Source organism: Symphalangus syndactylus, chromosome 10 (genome assembly GCF_028878055.3).
Source record: "Symphalangus syndactylus isolate Jambi chromosome 10, NHGRI_mSymSyn1-v2.1_pri, whole genome shotgun sequence".
NCBI lineage: Eukaryota > Metazoa > Chordata > Mammalia > Primates > Hylobatidae > Symphalangus > Symphalangus syndactylus.
The window spans coordinates 23,887,317-23,904,696 of NC_072432.2; the positions used below are offsets into that span (position 1 = coordinate 23,887,317).

Consider the following 17,380-nt stretch of genomic DNA (forward strand, 5'->3'; position numbering starts at 1 on the left):
TCATTTCATAAATTAAACTGAATTAACAAAGTCAAGTAATTTTTGAGACTCATCAGTGGAATCAGTTAGGTAACAGATTTCTTTAGATTGTCAAGAATTTTTTACAACTACTGATTAGACATTGTTTTTAAATGAATCTTCCAGTCTATGTATTTCATTGAGCATACACTAGATACCAAATATCATGTGAAAGCCCGCGAATAAAAAAATAAACTGATGAAGCTCCTTCCCTCAAGGAGCTGGGTGTAGCCATAAGGCTTATCGGTGAAGAGCCTGTTGAGATAGAGGGCCATGAGCAAAGTGGTCCAGCCATGAACTGGCTGCCAAAGAGCTGATGCTGCAGAAGGCACAAGGAAAGGCTTTCCCAGGGAGCTGATCCTGAGCTGAGACTTGAAGCTGACAGGATTTAGCCAAGAAAAAAGGGAGAGGAGTGGAGAGGGTGATAGTGATTCGAGACAGTGAAAGCCACAACAGGCTTCTGAAAAACATAGGTGCATCATTTAAGCTAAAATACATGGTTTTAAAAACAAGGACATGGGAGATGACACCAGAGGGAGAGGCAGGGGTAAGACATGAAAAGGTTGGAGCTTATTTGTATTAGTCTGTTTTCAAGAAAAAATGTGATCATGTGTTTTGCTTATAGCAATTTCCTTTTTATGTCCTTATCTGTCACACTTAAAACTCCACACATCATTTGACGCTCACAAGAATTACTGCTAATAAAGACATACCCGAGACTGGGCAATTTACAAAGGAAAGAGGTTTAATGGAATCACAGTTCCAAATAGCTAGTGAGGCCTCACAATCATGGTAGACAGCGAAGGAGGAGCAAAGTCACATCTTACGTGGCAGCAGGCAAGAGAGAGCATGTGCAGGGGAACTCCCCTTTATGAAACCATTAGATCTCATGAGACTCAATCACTATCAGGAGAACTGCATGGGAAAGACCAACTCCCAAGATTCAATTACCCCCCACCAGGTCCCTCCTATGACAAGTGGGAATTATGGGAGCTACAATTCAAGATGAGATTTGGGTGGGCACAGCCAAACCATATCATTATTCTTAAGGTGGTAGGGGACCATGTACAGACTGGAGGCATTCATTCATTTAGCAAATACTTGAGTACCAACCATGTGCCAGGCATTATTTTGGTGCCCAGGGACACAAAAGTAAAGGACACAAAGTCCTCTTTCTCATAGTGTTTATTTTACAGGAAGACATGGACAAAATCTTGTATATACAGACAGACAGAGATGGTTGGTCAGTGGTTGAGAACTGTAAAAGCAGAAGCAGACCAAGGAGTAAAGAGTGAGCCAAAGAGGAGGCTGTAATTTTATTATAATAAAATGCAAAAAGTACAAAAATGCAAAAAAAAATGCAGTTGGACAAACCAACTGCATCTACCACCAAACCCATTTTATAATAAAGTGTAGAGTATCTCATGTACTGAATACTAAAAGTGAAAAACAGAATGGTTGTATGGGGACTCAAAGTTCGGTTCCTACTGTATGTATATTGCTTTCACACTCTATAAAGTTGAAAAATCTTTGAGTCAAACCATCATAAGTCATGGACTGTCTGCACTTACTGTAGGCCAAGTACTGCAATAACTGTAATGGAAGCTTTGCATGTGGATTCATCTAGTCCTCATTTCCGTAATATAGATAAGAATACTTAGGTTCTAAGAGGTTCAATGTGTTACCCAGTGACCATACAGCTCTATGAAGCGATGACACTTCATTTCTGCCCCCCAAGCCCCTTTGATATGTGGCAGTGGGAACAGAGAGGCAGAATTTACTGAGCCTGGGTAGAAAGGTGGTTAGAGAAGGCTTGTACAGATTTTTTGCAAGATAAGGTGGGCACTGGTCAAAATTAAGAGTTTTGTGTGTAGTAATTATGAAAATGGCATTGGAATTACATATATGGCATTAAATAACTCATACTAGAGCTACCTCCAGGTCTTATTAATTCCTAACTGACCACTTAGGTGTCCCTCAACACTAGCCGCAATGAAAATAACCATCTCCACTCTGTTATTACCGTATTATAACATAAACCTCCTAAATAAGTTAACTTCTGTTGTTTGCTAACTTTTAAGTTCCTATCACCCAGGTATTAAGACTAGTACTCATCAGTTATTTTTTCCTGACTCTCTTCCTCCTCCCACCCTGATAGGCCCCAGTGTGTGTCGTTACCCTCTATGTGTCCATGTGTTCTCATCATTTAGCTCCCACTTACAAGTGAGAACATGTGGCATTTCGTTTTCTGTTCCTGCATTAGTTTGCTATGGTTAATGTCCTTCAGCTCGATCCATATCCCTCCAAAGGACATGATCTTGTTCTTTTTTATGGCTGCATAGTATTCCATGGTGTATATGTACTGTGTTTTCTTTATCCACTCCATCATTGATGGCCCTTTAGGTTGATTCCACATCTTTGCTATTGTGAATAGTGCTGCAGTGAACATATATGTGCATGTATCTTTATAATAGAATGACTTCTATTTCTTTGGGTATATACCCAGTAGTGGGATTGCTGGGTCAAATGGTATTCCTATCTTTACGTCTTTGAGGAACTGCCATACTGTCTTCCACAATGGTTTAACTAATTTACACTCCCATCAACAGTGTGTAAGCGTTCCTTTTTCTCCACAACCTCAACAGCATCTGTTATTTTTTGACTTTCTAATAACAGCCATTCTAACTGGTGGGAGATGGTATCTCATTGTGGCTTGATTTGCATTTCTCTAATAATCAGTGTTGTAGCTTCTCTTATCTTAGAGGAAACATTGATTGTTCTTGGTGTTGTTTATAGATACTAGAGATATAAAGCATAAAGGTGTTCTTCATTTTTCAGTTTAATTCAGTGGGTATAAGAAACTGTGGGATGTGGGGAGATGAGGAAGGCTTGCCCCCTCTTCAAGATGCTGAGCTGCATTCTTTCATTAGCTAGGACGACTGGAAAGAATCAAATTGACTTTCAGTTTCAGAAACGAACATTGGGGAAGTTTCTGACATTTCTTTATTACAGTAAATTCTGAGCATGATATGCTCTGTCAAAGGAAAATTCCTAGCATGGATACATCCCTTTTTAAAAGCATCATTTTTACTTTGAAGTCAAAAGTATTATCAGAATTTGTCATTGATCTTTAAGGTTGTATCTACTAATACGGTGTTGCACCAGTATTCTGAAAGTCCACTTTAAAATATTTTTAAAATCTTTCCCTTTAATTAAAGGAGTGTAAAGTATGTATGTAAGGCTACCAGAAATATCTTTATATATGTATATATATTAAAACATGTTAATATGTTGACATAATAGAAATAATATCCGTATATGTAATATATTTTAAGGCTATCCAGGTTTTATATGATGAGCACATATTAGGGCTGGGCGCAGTGGCTCACACCTGTAATGCCAGCAGTTTGGAAGGCTGAGGCGGGAGATCACTTGAGGTCAGGAGTTTGAGACCAGCCTGGCCAACATGGTGAAACCCCATCTCTACTAAAAATACAAAACACAAGCTGGGCCTGGTGGCACATGCCTGTAATTCCAGCTATGTGGGAGGCTGAGGCGAGAGAATCGCTTGAACTGAGGAGGTGGAGGAGGTTGTGGTGAGCCAAGACTGTGCCATTGCACTCCAGCCTGGGAGACAGAGAGAGACTCTGTCTCAAAAAAAAAAAACAAAAAAACAAAAACCCCACATATTAAACTTATAATCAATAAAAATAGTGCTCAAACCTTTAAAAGCAAGGAGTTACACGGGATGCTGTGACTGTCTGAACACTTAGCAGATGAAACACAGATGAAAATCTCTGATCAGATTTCTTAATGCCCACAATAAATATTAATTTATGTTGTAACTTGACTGGGATTCAGTGGCCCAATGTTATTTTAAAGCTAGTATCTCATGTAGTTTGGGCCCTGATTTTTTAAACATGTCTAGGCAAACAGAAAGACTCAAGTCATAACATATTGTGAGGCAGATGGATTAGTGACCAGAGAGTTACCTTTTTTTCAATAATCTACTAGTTAAAATTACCTCCAGGAAGCTTCTGGCATGAATCGAACTGCCTACGAGGAATTAAAAGGTAATTGTAAATCCACATTTGCTGGCATAAAAGTCTCATGGAATTCAACCTCCATGACTGCAGTGGGAACTGAAAGCTATGTACTATGCTTTATAGACCTATGCTGCCTAGTAATAGTAGCTTCTGGCTACTTATTAAATTTTAAAAATTTACATGCCTGTTCAAGTGCTTAGTAGCCCATTAGCTGCTGCCACACTGGACCACATACAGAGGATATTTCCCTCATTGCAGAAAATTCTGTCAGACAGTCCTGTTTTTGAGTCTTTCTTTGGAGATCATGGAACAGATGAACTGAATGTAATTTTCTTGGAGTTCGACTAGATATTTAAATGTTTTGTGATAAGTTTCTATAAATTTTATACTTTAGATTTCTGTAGTGCTGCCTCTGAAAACTGCCCTTTTAAAACATGACTACTTTGGTTGGAAAATATGAGGTATGTTTTTGGATAAGTTTGTTACTGGTGCCATTCACATCTTTCCTGTTTTATTTTGTATTTCATCTCGTTAACATATCTAGACGGCATACAGGTGACATGTAAACACAGATCAGCCCATGCACCGAAAGGAAAACTTGTCATGGTTGCTAGTGCAAAGTGGTCTGCAATGAACACACAGAGGATATCTCAAGGTTCTTATTTTACAGCAGTTTTATGAAATGATTTCATAGAGTGGAAGCACAAAGAAAGAATGTCAGCAGAGAGCTACAAATTTCCACAATCCAAGTATTATACTAAAAGTAAATTCTGTTGCCAGTTGAGAGAAAATCCTTAAATCCTAATGATGTGTGGAGAAAGATCCCTTTCCAAAAGGATAAATTACTGTTGTAAATTTTTATCAATTCTATTGCCTATAAGCATTAACATAATGGCTGACCTACTCACCTTTCTGTTGAAGAAACAGTATACCATTTTACTTTATCTTAAAAATACTGCACTTCAGCTGAGCTGTTTCACCCTTCACAGCGGAAGTCCAGAGTGAAATTGAAAGGATTTTTGAACTTGCAAGAACACTGCAATTGGTGGTCCTTGATGCGGATACGATTAATCATCCAGCTCAACTCAGTAAAACCTCCTTGGCCCCTATTATAGTATATGTAAAGATTTCTTCTCCTAAGGTAAGTAAGTAGGATTGCTACTATTTGCTCTATAATCAAACTTTCCTAAAATGTATTTTATGTTCTGCTTTCTATAATTAGGCTATTGTAATAGGCTTTATGATGTATAGGGAATTTGAAGAGACATGATAGTCAAGAATTTTTAAATTGATATAATTTCATGGCTTAGAACAGCTGTTTTCAAAGTGTGGTCCACGGATCCCTGGAGAGTGTTGAGACACTTTTAGAGGGTCCATTTAGTGAAAACTACTTCCATGATAATACTAAGACATTATTTGCGATTTTCCCTGTTTTGACATTTGCATGGCTGATGCAAAAGCAATGGTGGGTAAAACTGCTGGGGTCTAAGCATAAATCAAGACTGGTATCAAAGTACCAGCAGTTACTGTATCCACCATCACCATGCTTTCGCAGTTTAAGGGGAAAAAAAGCCAATTTCACTTAATGTCCTGATAAAGTACTAAAGTTTATTACTTTTATTAAATCTTGACTTCTTTTAATATTCAGTGTAATAAAACAAAGTACACACAAAGCTCCTGCTGCATACCAAAAAGTAAGGACAAGCACTGATTTGATTGAGTTGTGAACGAAACTAGCCATGTTTTTCATAGAATATCATTTTTATTTCAAACAACAACTGACAGGCTATGCTTATTCAGACTTGGTGTAGCAGATATTTTCTTGGACAAAATAACCCTGTCACTTAAAGGAGAACAGCATGTGTTGCCAATGATAAAACTCAAGCTTTCAGACAACAATCAGAATTTCAGAAAACTTGTATCCACCTTTAAGAACTTGCAAGCTTCTCAATAAACATTTCTCTGAGATCAATGGTAATATTAGTGAATATGATGTTTTAATACTGTATAATGAAATCTGTCAACATTTGGAAGATCTGAAGTCAGTGAACCATTATTGTTTGTATGATCAATGAATAATTTCAAGACAGACCAATGGAATGTCATGGAAAATTTCACTGCAGGTTTCAGATTCCACATAACAAATAGTCTTTAAGGAACTACCATTTGTTGAGTTTTAGTGTAGTATCAAAGAAGACGACTATACTAAATTGTTTCTCCTTTTCTCCATTACAAATCTGTAGGAGGTTGGATTTTCTTCATATATTTCAACCAAAAACAAGACACTAGAGCAGGTTGGCTGTAGAAGCAAACAGGAGACTGCAGTTGTCTTTTATGAAGCCAGCCAGCCATTAGAGAGATTTGTAAAAAATGTAGCTATTTTTATTAAAAAAATTTGGCTGGGCACAGTGGCTCATGCCTGTAATCCCAGCACTCTGAGGCGGGAGGATCATGAGGTGAGGAGAGTGAGACCATCCTGGCTAACACAGTGAAACCCCGTCTCTACTACAAATACAAAAAAATTAGCCGGGCATGGTGGTGGGCGCCTGTAGTCCCAGCTACTCGGGAGGCTGAGGCAGGAGAATGGCATGAACTTGGGAGGCGGAGCTTACAGTGAGCCGAGATCGTGCCACTGCACTCCAGCCTGGGCAACAGAGCAAAACTCCATCTCAAAAAAACAACAAAAAACAAACAAACAAAAAATATATAAACCTGTATCAGATTTATTGTGAATTTTTAAATAAATGTTTTAATAGTTTAGTTTTCCATTTTAGCTTCTTTAAAGAGGTTGTGGGACAAAACGTTTGAGAGCTGCTAGCTTAGAAAAAAGAATGAGTGCTTAAAGCTTGCAACTGTGATTTATGTTAACATGTTAATTTTGCAGATAATCTTATAGCTCCATCTATTATAAGCCCCTTGTGCTGTATATAAAAAGGCCCCAGAGAAAGGAGTCAGTAATGTACCTTGTACTTTACCTGGATGTAGTTATTACTCTGTTAAAAACTCATTATCTTTTACAGGTTTTACAAAGGTTAATAAAATCTCGAGGGAAATCTCAAGCTAAACACCTCAACGTCCAGATGGTAGCAGCTGATAAACTGGCTCAGTGTCCTCCAGTAAGTTATCTCTATATACAGCATAATCCAGTTACAGATATTTATTACAGATATCAGACCTGTTTTTTTTTTTTTTTTTTTTGAGACAAGGTCTTGCTCTGTTGCCCATGTTGGGAGTGCAGTGGTATGGTCTTAGCTCACTGCACCCCTGAACTCCTGGGCTCAAGTGATCCTCTTGCTTCAGCCTTCCAAGCAGCTGAGACTATAGGTGCATGCCACCATGATCGACTAACTTTTTTTTTCCCCCTGTAGAGGTGGGGTCTTGCTATGTTGCCCAGGCTGGTCTAGATCTCCTGGCCTGAAGTGATCCTCCTGCTTTGGCCTTCCGAAGTGCTAGGATTACAGGCATGAGCCGCCATGCCTGGCCAGAACTGGCACTATATTTTGGAAAACAAACAAACAAACAAAAAAAAAAAACAGGGAAGAGAATCCTCATCACTTAAAGTGGTATTCATTCCAAAGTAAACTGTCCTCCCTCCTTCCATGATCATGTGTTTTGAGCACAAGTAATCCAAATGATGATCATAGCTTACCAAAAGCTTCAGTACATCCAAAAGCTTCAGTACATCCTGCAGTAACTTCACTTTGTTAATATCTAACACAAGATCCTGGTTCCAAAAATTTGGCTGGTATGATGAGTCTATTTGTGTATGAGTCTATTTGTAGTTGGTCTATTATTCATTTCTGATCATAGGGGCAAGTTGTCTGCTCTTAATAACTAACTGTCTGAGACATTTATTTTCACATGGTCTCACATCAATTTCTAAGTAATAAGTTTCCTAGATTCTCACTTGTCGTCTGTGCTTTACATGCAATGCCTTGGGGCTATAGAGCTTTCCTAGGTTTAGTTTTGGAGGCAGGGTCTTGCTCTGTTGCCCAGGCAGGAGTGCAATGGTGGCCTCTCAGCTCACTATTGCAACCTATGCCTCCCGAGCTCAAGTGATCCTCCCACCTCGGCCCTCAAAGTAGTTAGGACTACAGGCACACGCCACCATGCCCTGCTAATTTTTGTATTTTTAGTAGAGATGGGGCTTTGCCATGTTGTCCAGGCTGGTCTCAAACTCCTGACCTCAAGTGATCCATTCACCTTGGCCTCCCAAAGTGCTAGGATTACAGGCATGAGCCACTGCACCAGGCTTTTTTTCTTTTCTTTTTAAGCATAGCCATTTCAGGGTCTATAAATATTCAATTGCTTAATGTATGTTAAAATTTATAATAAACACTTACTTAAAAAAATCTTTTGAAAAGTGACATTTTTTTCTTCTCTACTGAACTACTGTGAGGTTTGGACAATGTCAAATTATCATTGGTTTCAGCTGCTTCTGCCAAATTTCACATCCTAATCTTACCTTATTAATTTGTAAATTCAGATTTCATAATCTTGGGCCGGGCATAGTGGCTCATACCTGTAATCCCAGCACTTTGGGTGGCCGAGGCAGGCGAATCACTTGAGGCCAGGAGTTCAACACCAGCCTGGCCAACATGGCAAAACCCCATCTCTACTAAAAATACAAAAATTAGCCGGGCTTGGTGGTAGGCACCTGTAACCCCAGCTACTTGAGAGGCTGAGGCAGGAAAATCACCTGAACCCGGGAGGCCAAGGTTGCAGTGAACCAAGATCAGGCCACTGCACTCCAGCCTGGGCAACACAGTGAGACTCTGTCTCAAAAAGAAAAAGAAAAAAGATTTCATGATCTTGATGTCAAGAATAGGCTTCTTCCTATTCTGTTCAAATATATATACATCTCTTTTCTACCATAGCATCCATGCCTTTTTGCATTGCTCATAGACAACTTTTCTATGCTGCCATGCCCTTAACAACTGTTACCTTTCTGGCCATTATTAGTTAAGCATTCAATGCCCCCAACAATGATTCAAGGTAGTCAGACACTTGCTAACTAAATAAAAAGGAGATAGTAGCAGCACTTATAGAAGCAGGAGCAAGTACAAAGGGGTGCAGTTCATGAGCCCCTTCCTCCTCTTATTGAGGTGGGAAGGTGGTGAAAACGGGGCTGGCGTCAATGTGGTCTGGAATGTCTGCCTCTGCAGGAGTTGTTCGATGTGATCTTGGATGAGAACCAGCTTGAGGATGCCTGTGAGCACCTTGCCGACTATCTGGAGGCCTACTGGAAGGCCACCCATCCTCCCAGCAGCAGCCTCCCCAACCCTCTCCTTAGCCGTACCTTAGCCACTTCAAGTCTGCCTCTTAGCCCCACCCTAGCCTCTAATTCACAGGTAAGGGGAGTTTTTATATATATCTATATATACAATCTTTATAGAAAAAAGGTTACCTATGGTGACACCTCTAGGATCCAAGCCCAGTAGCCTGCGTGGGGCTTGTTCTAGTATATTAACTCAAAGCAAGTCCAGCATGAGCTGTGTATGTACCTGTAATAAAGAAAAGCACCATCAACAGAATATACTGGGAACATACACAGACTATAGAAACTTTCTAAACAGTAGCATAGACTGTGGAAGCGGATGACCTAGATTCAAATCCTGGCTGTACCTCTTACCACTTGTGGGGCAGATAACCTGGGGCAAATTTCTTAACTGTTCTTATCTCAGGAATAATAATGGCAACCTGTCCAAGAGGCTGCTGGAATTAATAATCTCATGAGATGATCTTATAGGGCTGTTGTATTAATGAGTGAGTTATTATATACAAAAGGTCTAGAACAGTGCCTGTCCCATATTGTATCATTGTATCATGTAAGCATTTGCTATTTTTAATATTCTCACAGTGAAGCAGAGGTTGTTAAGTTTACACCCCTGTATAGAAAAATCTCAGGGACCTACATCTGTATTTGAGCCACAGAAGAATATATAAAAGAACATTTTCCCTACTGCTTTTTTTTTTTTTTAAAGGAAAAGGTTACTATGGGCACTGTTCTAGGCACTTACAAAAAGTCCAATTATTAATATAGTGTAAGCCTTATAAATGCCACTGGATGTTACCAGAGGGATGAAGCTAGGTTAGACTTCATTTCAGCTTTTCGGATGCTAAAAAAGGACTCCGCTTGAATGCGCTTGCTCTGGGACATGTTTTTTACACACTGACCTTGGTTAACGCCTGGTGTGCTCCTTTTGCTGCCAGGGTTCTCAAGGTGATCAAAGGACTGATCGCTCCGCTCCTATCCGTTCTGCTTCTCAAGCTGAAGAAGAACCTAGTGTGGAACCAGTCAAGAAATCCCAGCACCGCTCTTCCTCCTCAGCCCCACACCACAACCATCGCAGTGGGACAAATCGCGGCCTCTCCAGGCAAGAGACATTTGACTCGGAAACCCAGGAGAGTCGAGACTCTGCCTACGTAGAGCCAAGGGAAGATTATTCTCATGACCACGTGGACCACTATGCCTCACACCGTGACCACAACCACAGAGACGAGACCCACGGGAGCAGTGACCACAGACACAGGGAGTCTCGGCACCGTTCCCGAGACGTGGATCGAGAGCAGGACCACAACGAGTGCAACAAGCAGCGCAGCCGTCATAAATCCAAGGATCGCTACTGTGAGAAGGATGGAGAAGTGATATCAAAAAAACGGAATGAGGCTGGGGAGTGGAACAGGGATGTTTACATCCGCCAATGACTTTTGCCCTTTTGTGTTTTTTCTTTTTTTTTTTTTTTTTTGAAGTCTTGTATAACAGCATCCCCAAAACAAAGTCTTTGGGGTCTACACGGCAATCATATGTGATCTGTCTTGTAATATTTTGTATTGCTGTTGCTTGAATAGCAATAGCATGGATAGAGTATTAAGATACTTTTTCTTTCGTAAGTGCTACATAAATTGGCCTGGTATGGCTGCAGTCCTCTGGTTGTATACCGGACTCTTCAAAAACTGTTTTGGGTAGCTGCCACTTGAACAAAATCTGTTGCCACCCAGGTGATGTTAGTGTTTTAAGAAATGTAGTTGATGTATCCAACAAGCCAGAATCAGCACAGATAAAAATTGGAATTTCTTGTTTCTCCAGATTTTTAATACGCAGGCACCTGATTTGCATATTCATTCATGGACCACTGTTTCTTGCTTGTACCTCTGGCTGACTAAATTTGGGGACAGATTCAGTCTTGCCTTACACAAAGGGGATCATAAAGTTAGAATCTATTTTCTATGTACTAGTACTGTGTACTGTATAGACAGTTTGTAAATGTTATTTCTGCAAACACCTTCTTATTATATATAATATATATATATATCAGTTTGATCACACTATTTTAGAGTCTTAATGCCAAGTCAGCAGATTTGCTTTATGAATTACAGGGACTAGAAATGCCCACATTCAGGAAATTTGTAATAACATTGTCTAGACACCTATCCTCATTCTAGTAGAAAGTGTGTACATACTGTAAATATGTGTGATTGCTTGACTTGAAAAGGTTTGAATTCTGAATGTTATACCATCCTTGTAAGTTGTCTGTAATTTTCACCATAAATTATGGTAAATATAAAACTCCAGAGGTTGTTCTACTCCATACAGTTCACACTGATTGTGACACATTCTTAGTAGCTAGTGTCTGTTCTAGTCACTGCACTGGAGTCTACGAGCCGGAACTCGCTATATGCACGAGTGTGTCCGTATGTAAGAAAGAGTGTGCACAAGTGACTGAATGGTTGAGATGAATTGGAATGCTGAAGACTAATGAAGAAACTAGAGACTGATATCGAGCATTCTGCCCACCTGGCTCTGTATTTAATTGTGCTGTATGTTGCTTTAATAACCCATTGAGCAGTCAGGGAATGTGAGTAAGCTTGCTGCCAAAGGTAACTAGGAAAGAATTCATCTGCTGCCTCCTTGTTTTTGCTCCTAGAGAGTAAAAATACAGGCAATTTTACTGTGAGTGTTTCACTGGAAATGTACAATCTTTGTGTGTTAGGGTATTTGTTTTAGTAAGAAATGTTTACACAGCTTGTGGAATTATTTCGTGGGAAAATAAATTTTTATAACTTCTCCCACTTCATTTTCTAACCTTGCCTATTGTTCCTGTTGTTTACCTCCCAGTTACCTACCATTCCTCCCCACCACCGACTCCAGCAGGTTCACTGTCAGAACCCAGAAGTGCTTCTTATAACCAAAGTTTCTGTTCTTCAGAAGAAATCAGGGCAAAATGGGGTGACTTGAAGTGAATAAAATGTTAAGAATATTATCCTACATAAGACATCTACATGGAAGGGGAACCTTGAAGACGACATTATCTCCATGCCTCAATTACACTGCTGTAAGAAGCTTACAATGTCATCATGTTTAAGGCTAAGACCTTTTCCGTGTCTCAAGTGTATATTTTGTCCAGTTATAACTGGATGGTAAGACAGTTATTAAGAGTGCAAGTACCTGGCACTTGAAGTTAGTCCCAGGAAAATGCCTGTGTGTAATTACCTAACTTCAGATCTGCACATTAAATTATTTAACAAAATAAATCAGCCAGGCACGGTGGCTCATGCCTGTAATCCCAGCAATTTGGGAGGCCAAGGCGGGTGGATCACCTGAGGTCAGGAGTTCGAGACCAGCCTGGCCAATGTGGCGAAACCCCGTCTCTACTAAAAATATAAAAAATTAGCCAGGTGTGGTGGTGCACACCTGCAATCCCAGCTACTTGGGAGGCTGAGGCAGGAGAATTGCTTGAACCCAGGAGGTGGAGGCTGCAGTGAGCGAAGATCACACCACTGTACTCCAGCCTGGGTGACAGAGTGAGACTCCATCTCAAAAAAAAAAAAAAAAAAAACTATTCAGCAAAATTATAGTTATAAAATCTGCTTTGTTTTGCTTCCTTGATTATCCCAAGTTCTTGCCAAATATTCTTAGCCTTTTATAAGTAAAACTGTTTTACATTTAACTCCTTATTTCCCTTACCCCCAAGAAAACACAATATTAAAAATGATTAAGCTGGGGTGGTGGAGTATACCTGTAGACCCAGCTACTTGGGAGGCTGAGATAGGAGGATCCCTTGAGCCCAGGAGGTGGAGGCTGCAGTGAGCTGTGACTGTACCACTGCACTCCACTGCACTGGTGTCTAAAAAAAGAAAATAAAAATTAGTTACATATATGTTTTATCAGCTTATATATGAAAAAATTTCCCTCAGTTAGCTCTACACTGTTTACATGAATTTATTTACTGAGTATAAAAACAGTAGTCATAACAAACTTGACAATTCTTACATTGGTAGGAAACCACATTCTAATTAAAATTGCTTTTATAAAATACTTCTGATAAAACTTTTGTCATGGTAAGAGATTCACAATTACTAGTTCAATACTTTATTATTTCATCCCAATTAATGATTTTGGAATATTTAAATTCTTGAAACATAGCTAGTATTTATCTTACTTGCTATCATTAATCCCTTTCAAAAAAAAGTGTGGTGAGAGTTTCCATCTTATTTTGTATCTAGATTCTTAGCTTGCACTTTACTGTAGAACATATTAGTGCAAATCAGAATATTCCTCAAGAAACTAGCTTGAAGGATTTGACATAAGAGCAGCTATATGTGAAAAGCTGTATAGTGGACATATGTGTAAACTGTGTAGTAAATCTGTAAATGAGGAAATAATCCCAAGGGCAATGGGATATTTACTGACCTGTGGAATGTAAAGTTACAGTCTTTTCACACAAAAAAGGCTTAACCTTAACCTACTCAGTTGTAGAACCATGATTTTTGTAGTCAACCTAGAAAATGCTGGAAATGTATTTAATAGTTTGTTTTTTTTTTTTTTTTGGTCATATCCATTTCAGTCTTTCCTATGCTCTTTCTCTACTGCTCAGTTAAGTTACTGTTACAAAAAGGTGCTGCTAAATGTAGGATGTCTTAGTCATGTTGTAATTTGGGACAATGCCACATTTTTAACATGGTCTGCTATGCATTCCTGTTAAACATTCACTGTCAGCTACACTGAACTGTCTAACAAACCTGGTTTAAAGTAATTCATATAAAACAAATAAAGAGCTGGCTTCTACACTGTTTATTAGTAGTAGTATTAATTGCCATGTTAGAAATGATTCATGTAGTTGAGACTATATTAAATATTCAACACTTACCACCTGCGGGGCATCTTTCTTGGGGCAATGCTAAACACTTTATGTTCCTTTGGTAATCTTCCTATTATGTCTGATTTTAAAAAAGTACCTCCACGTAGATAAAAGATTTTTTTTTTCAACGTGAGCTCTAGTAGAATAATCTGGGTCAGTTATGAGTTCTGGAACAAGTGTTTAATTTCTGCTATGCTGTACTTTTAACTATTTGTACTTTGCTTCATTATTTAAACTAAAACATGACACGGGGTTTTGAAGTAAATGTACTCACTGTTGAACTTAAGTACTTTTTCTGTTTCATAGAAATGTTAATATTAAATATGTTAAAATATATATTAATTTTCTCTCACATTTCCCTGATTTTTTCACCTTATTGCATTTTTTTCTTATATTGCTATGTCCCTTAAGTTTATGTGATTTTCCAATTTGCTTAAGTTTTTGAAAGGAAGAAACCCACTGAAAATTAGCTCTGTTCAAGGAAAAATTCCGAATAGTATTCTTTGTCCTGTTTCCAATATGTAAATATTTTTCTTCTATTTGCCGGCATTGGTTGTATTTTGATATTTGTTGGTATTAATCAAACATTTTCACCAGTACAAGTTTGCTGCTAGGCTGATTTTCTGCCATTTTCATCCCAGCCTAGCAAATAAGGATGTGCAGCGAGCATTACAGAAAATGATTTTTGTAGAGTATCTTAAAAGACATTTAAAGTTTAAGGAGGTATGCTGAGCCCTAAAAAGATAAGTCCCACAGGAAAAGTGTTTCTCTTTAGTCAAATGACATATACTGGATATAAGACAGAATGAGGGATGTAAAAGAGACACGTTTGCTTGAAATAATTTTTCTCTCAAACAATAATCATCTATTGACTGTCTGCTCTGAAGCTGTGACTAAGAGAAACGGCAGGACAGGGTCTCTGCATGCAGGATGTTTCCCAGGTGTGGGGCTGGGGCTTAAGGTGCATGGCTAGAAAATTTGAATGAGTGTTGTAAGTGCCAAGAGAACATTAGATGTGGGTGCCAGGGGCACAGAGAAGGGGAGCAATGCCTATCCAACCTCAGGGAAAGGTATTCAAGAAAGCCTTCTTTAAAGAAGAGGCCATCTAAGGGTCTTACCTGAGCCAAGAGACCTTGCAATCCTTATGGATACAATAAATAGTTATGAGAAATTCCTAAAGAAAACCTGTGGCGGGGGAGGAATCAAACTATTAAGCAATTGTCCATTTCTTATGCCCAAGGCCTGATAACTTTTGGGTGATTTGAATGAAAGTTAACAAAATATGATAGATTTAACACCACAAGACAACCTTAAAACTATGGCTTGGTACTAAGTATTCTGATTGATCTAAAAAGCCAATAGGCAAAATCCTAAGGCTGTAATGTTTTTTAAAAGCTGGCTGGGTGCAATGGCTAACATCTCTAATCCCAGTGCTTTAGAAGGCCAAGGCCGGGGGGACTGCTTCAGGCCAGGAGTTCAAGACCAGCTTGGGTAACAGCAAGACCCCATCTCTTAAAAAAAAAAAAAAAAAAAAATTAGCCAAGCATGGTAGTACACAACTGTGTTGTCCTAGCTACATGGGAGACTGAGGCAGTAAGACTGCTTTAGCCCAGGAGTTTGAGGTTGCAGTGAGCTATGAAATCATGTCACTGCACTCCAGCCTGGGTGGCAGAGCAAGACCTTATCTTCAAAAAGTAAAATTAAATTGAAAAGCAGTCAATTATTTTGGCCACTACAGTGGGATGCTTGGATATTTTTGCAGTTCGAAGGATGATCTGCTTTTTGTCTGAATTCAGACTTGACTGTGGTCTTTTTTTGTCTGGATCTATGATAGGTACAGCTGCCTTGTCTGATGTTGGTGTTAGGTGAAACTGTTTATGTTCAACAGGAGAATACCAAGGCCCAGCTATAAGGGTCAGGCCAGGCCACTTCCCAGCTGCCAGAGCTGGTTTTTTCTTTCCCACCAAGCATTTTCTAATAACTTATATGTTTCAAATACATGATAAATTACCCAAATTGTGGAATAATCTCATTTTCTAAATCTACAAAGTGAAGAAAATACTCATTTTACTTTTTCATTTAAAATTATGAAAAACATTAAACATAGACTATCACTTAGACTATGATAGTCTTTAGACTATCACTTCACATATCATTTAGAGGAGGTCCAGACTTCATTTGAAAGGGGGCTGACTTACTAAATAAGCAGACAGAGAGTCAGGTAAAATACTTACCTCCATTATTGGCACACAGTCAACGTTTTATTTCCCATGCCCTGAATCCTTAGGAAACTACTATTTAGGAACCTGGGAACAAAAACAACTGTTCATAACCACATCAAATATTGCTAATTTATTCCTTTTGTTAGATTCACTAATTTTTAACATTAAGAATGACTTGTATACTTTACAATTTAAAACATTAGATCACAAATGAAAATATGCTCCAGACATCTACAGGCATCTGCTTTTCTTTATACTCTACTAAATACATAAAGAAAAAAATTCTTTTAAAAACAGAAAATATAATCTCATACCACCCCCTACTTCCTCTATGTCTCTGGATCCCTGGTAAAACAGCTGGCAGCCTTTTCTGTTTCCTTAGCAACCACATCATCATTCAGTTGGCCTGACAACACTTTGGTTTAAAAAAAAAAAAAAAAAAAACCACAGACAGCAAATGTTTGGAATTTTCATTTCTGAGCATCCATCTCTCTCCTATGTGCTTTTGCATTTTACAAATTTTGCAATAAAAAAACCTATAGAGTCTTTATTAGCCAGACGCAACATGTCTTCTCTTCTGGCCTCTCTCAGAGAGTCCACGTCAGTGTCCGGTAACGGCACAGCTGATGGATCAAATCGCTGCAGCTGTTTCAATTGTTCACATGAGAGCCCAGCTCCCCTCATTCCCTCTCCTCCAATCTGCGGTTCCTGTTTGGAGAAAGTGAATCAATATGGATGAACATCCTGTAATTAGCAAGTATGCCTGCTACAATTTAAGTTAAAAGACAAATTGGGCTGTAACGACTACATCTTCCAAAAATAGAAAAATGAGTAAATGCCTTTCATTTTGGTGGAAAATACGTGCTGCTTTCCAGACAGTAAAGTGGGAAAACAATACTCTGCATCACCTGATGAACAAATACCTATTATTACATGCTTATCAAGCCCTGTG

The 17,380-nt window shown here is 38.9% G+C and overlaps 2 protein-coding genes and 1 long non-coding RNA gene across 16 annotated transcripts in view; 1 reads left to right on the forward strand and 2 right to left on the reverse strand.

Moving 5' to 3' along the window:
* Window positions 1-12,137, forward strand: part of CACNB2 (calcium voltage-gated channel auxiliary subunit beta 2) — a 403,231-nt gene extending 391,094 nt beyond the window's left edge. For all 8 annotated transcript variants that reach the window (XM_055296693.2, XM_055296695.2, XM_055296694.2 and 5 more), the window contains 4 exons: window positions 5,054-5,205; window positions 7,085-7,180; window positions 9,230-9,415; window positions 10,278-12,137. In XM_055296693.2, coding sequence (XP_055152668.2) covers window positions 5,054-5,205; window positions 7,085-7,180; window positions 9,230-9,415; window positions 10,278-10,772 — 929 coding nt within the window. In that variant the 3' untranslated portion in view covers window positions 10,773-12,137. The remainder of the gene's footprint in view (window positions 1-5,053; window positions 5,206-7,084; window positions 7,181-9,229; window positions 9,416-10,277) is intronic.
* LOC134731500 (uncharacterized) lies at window positions 746-13,179 on the reverse strand. Its single transcript, XR_010113809.1, has 4 exons — window positions 13,085-13,179; window positions 10,242-10,486; window positions 9,472-9,568; window positions 746-7,551 (listed from the first exon to the last, which is right to left on the reverse strand). It is a non-coding gene; the product is annotated as an uncharacterized lncRNA (long non-coding RNA).
* A 3,364-nt stretch (window positions 13,180-16,543) lies between these two features.
* NSUN6 (NOP2/Sun RNA methyltransferase 6) overlaps window positions 16,544-17,380 on the reverse strand; it is an 83,013-nt gene continuing 82,176 nt past the window's right edge. For all 7 annotated transcript variants that reach the window (XM_063610148.1, XM_055296701.2, XM_063610143.1 and 4 more), the window contains one exon: window positions 16,544-17,136. In XM_063610148.1, the coding sequence (XP_063466218.1) occupies window positions 16,924-17,136 (213 nt within the window). In that variant the 3' untranslated portion in view covers window positions 16,544-16,923. The remainder of the gene's footprint in view (window positions 17,137-17,380) is intronic.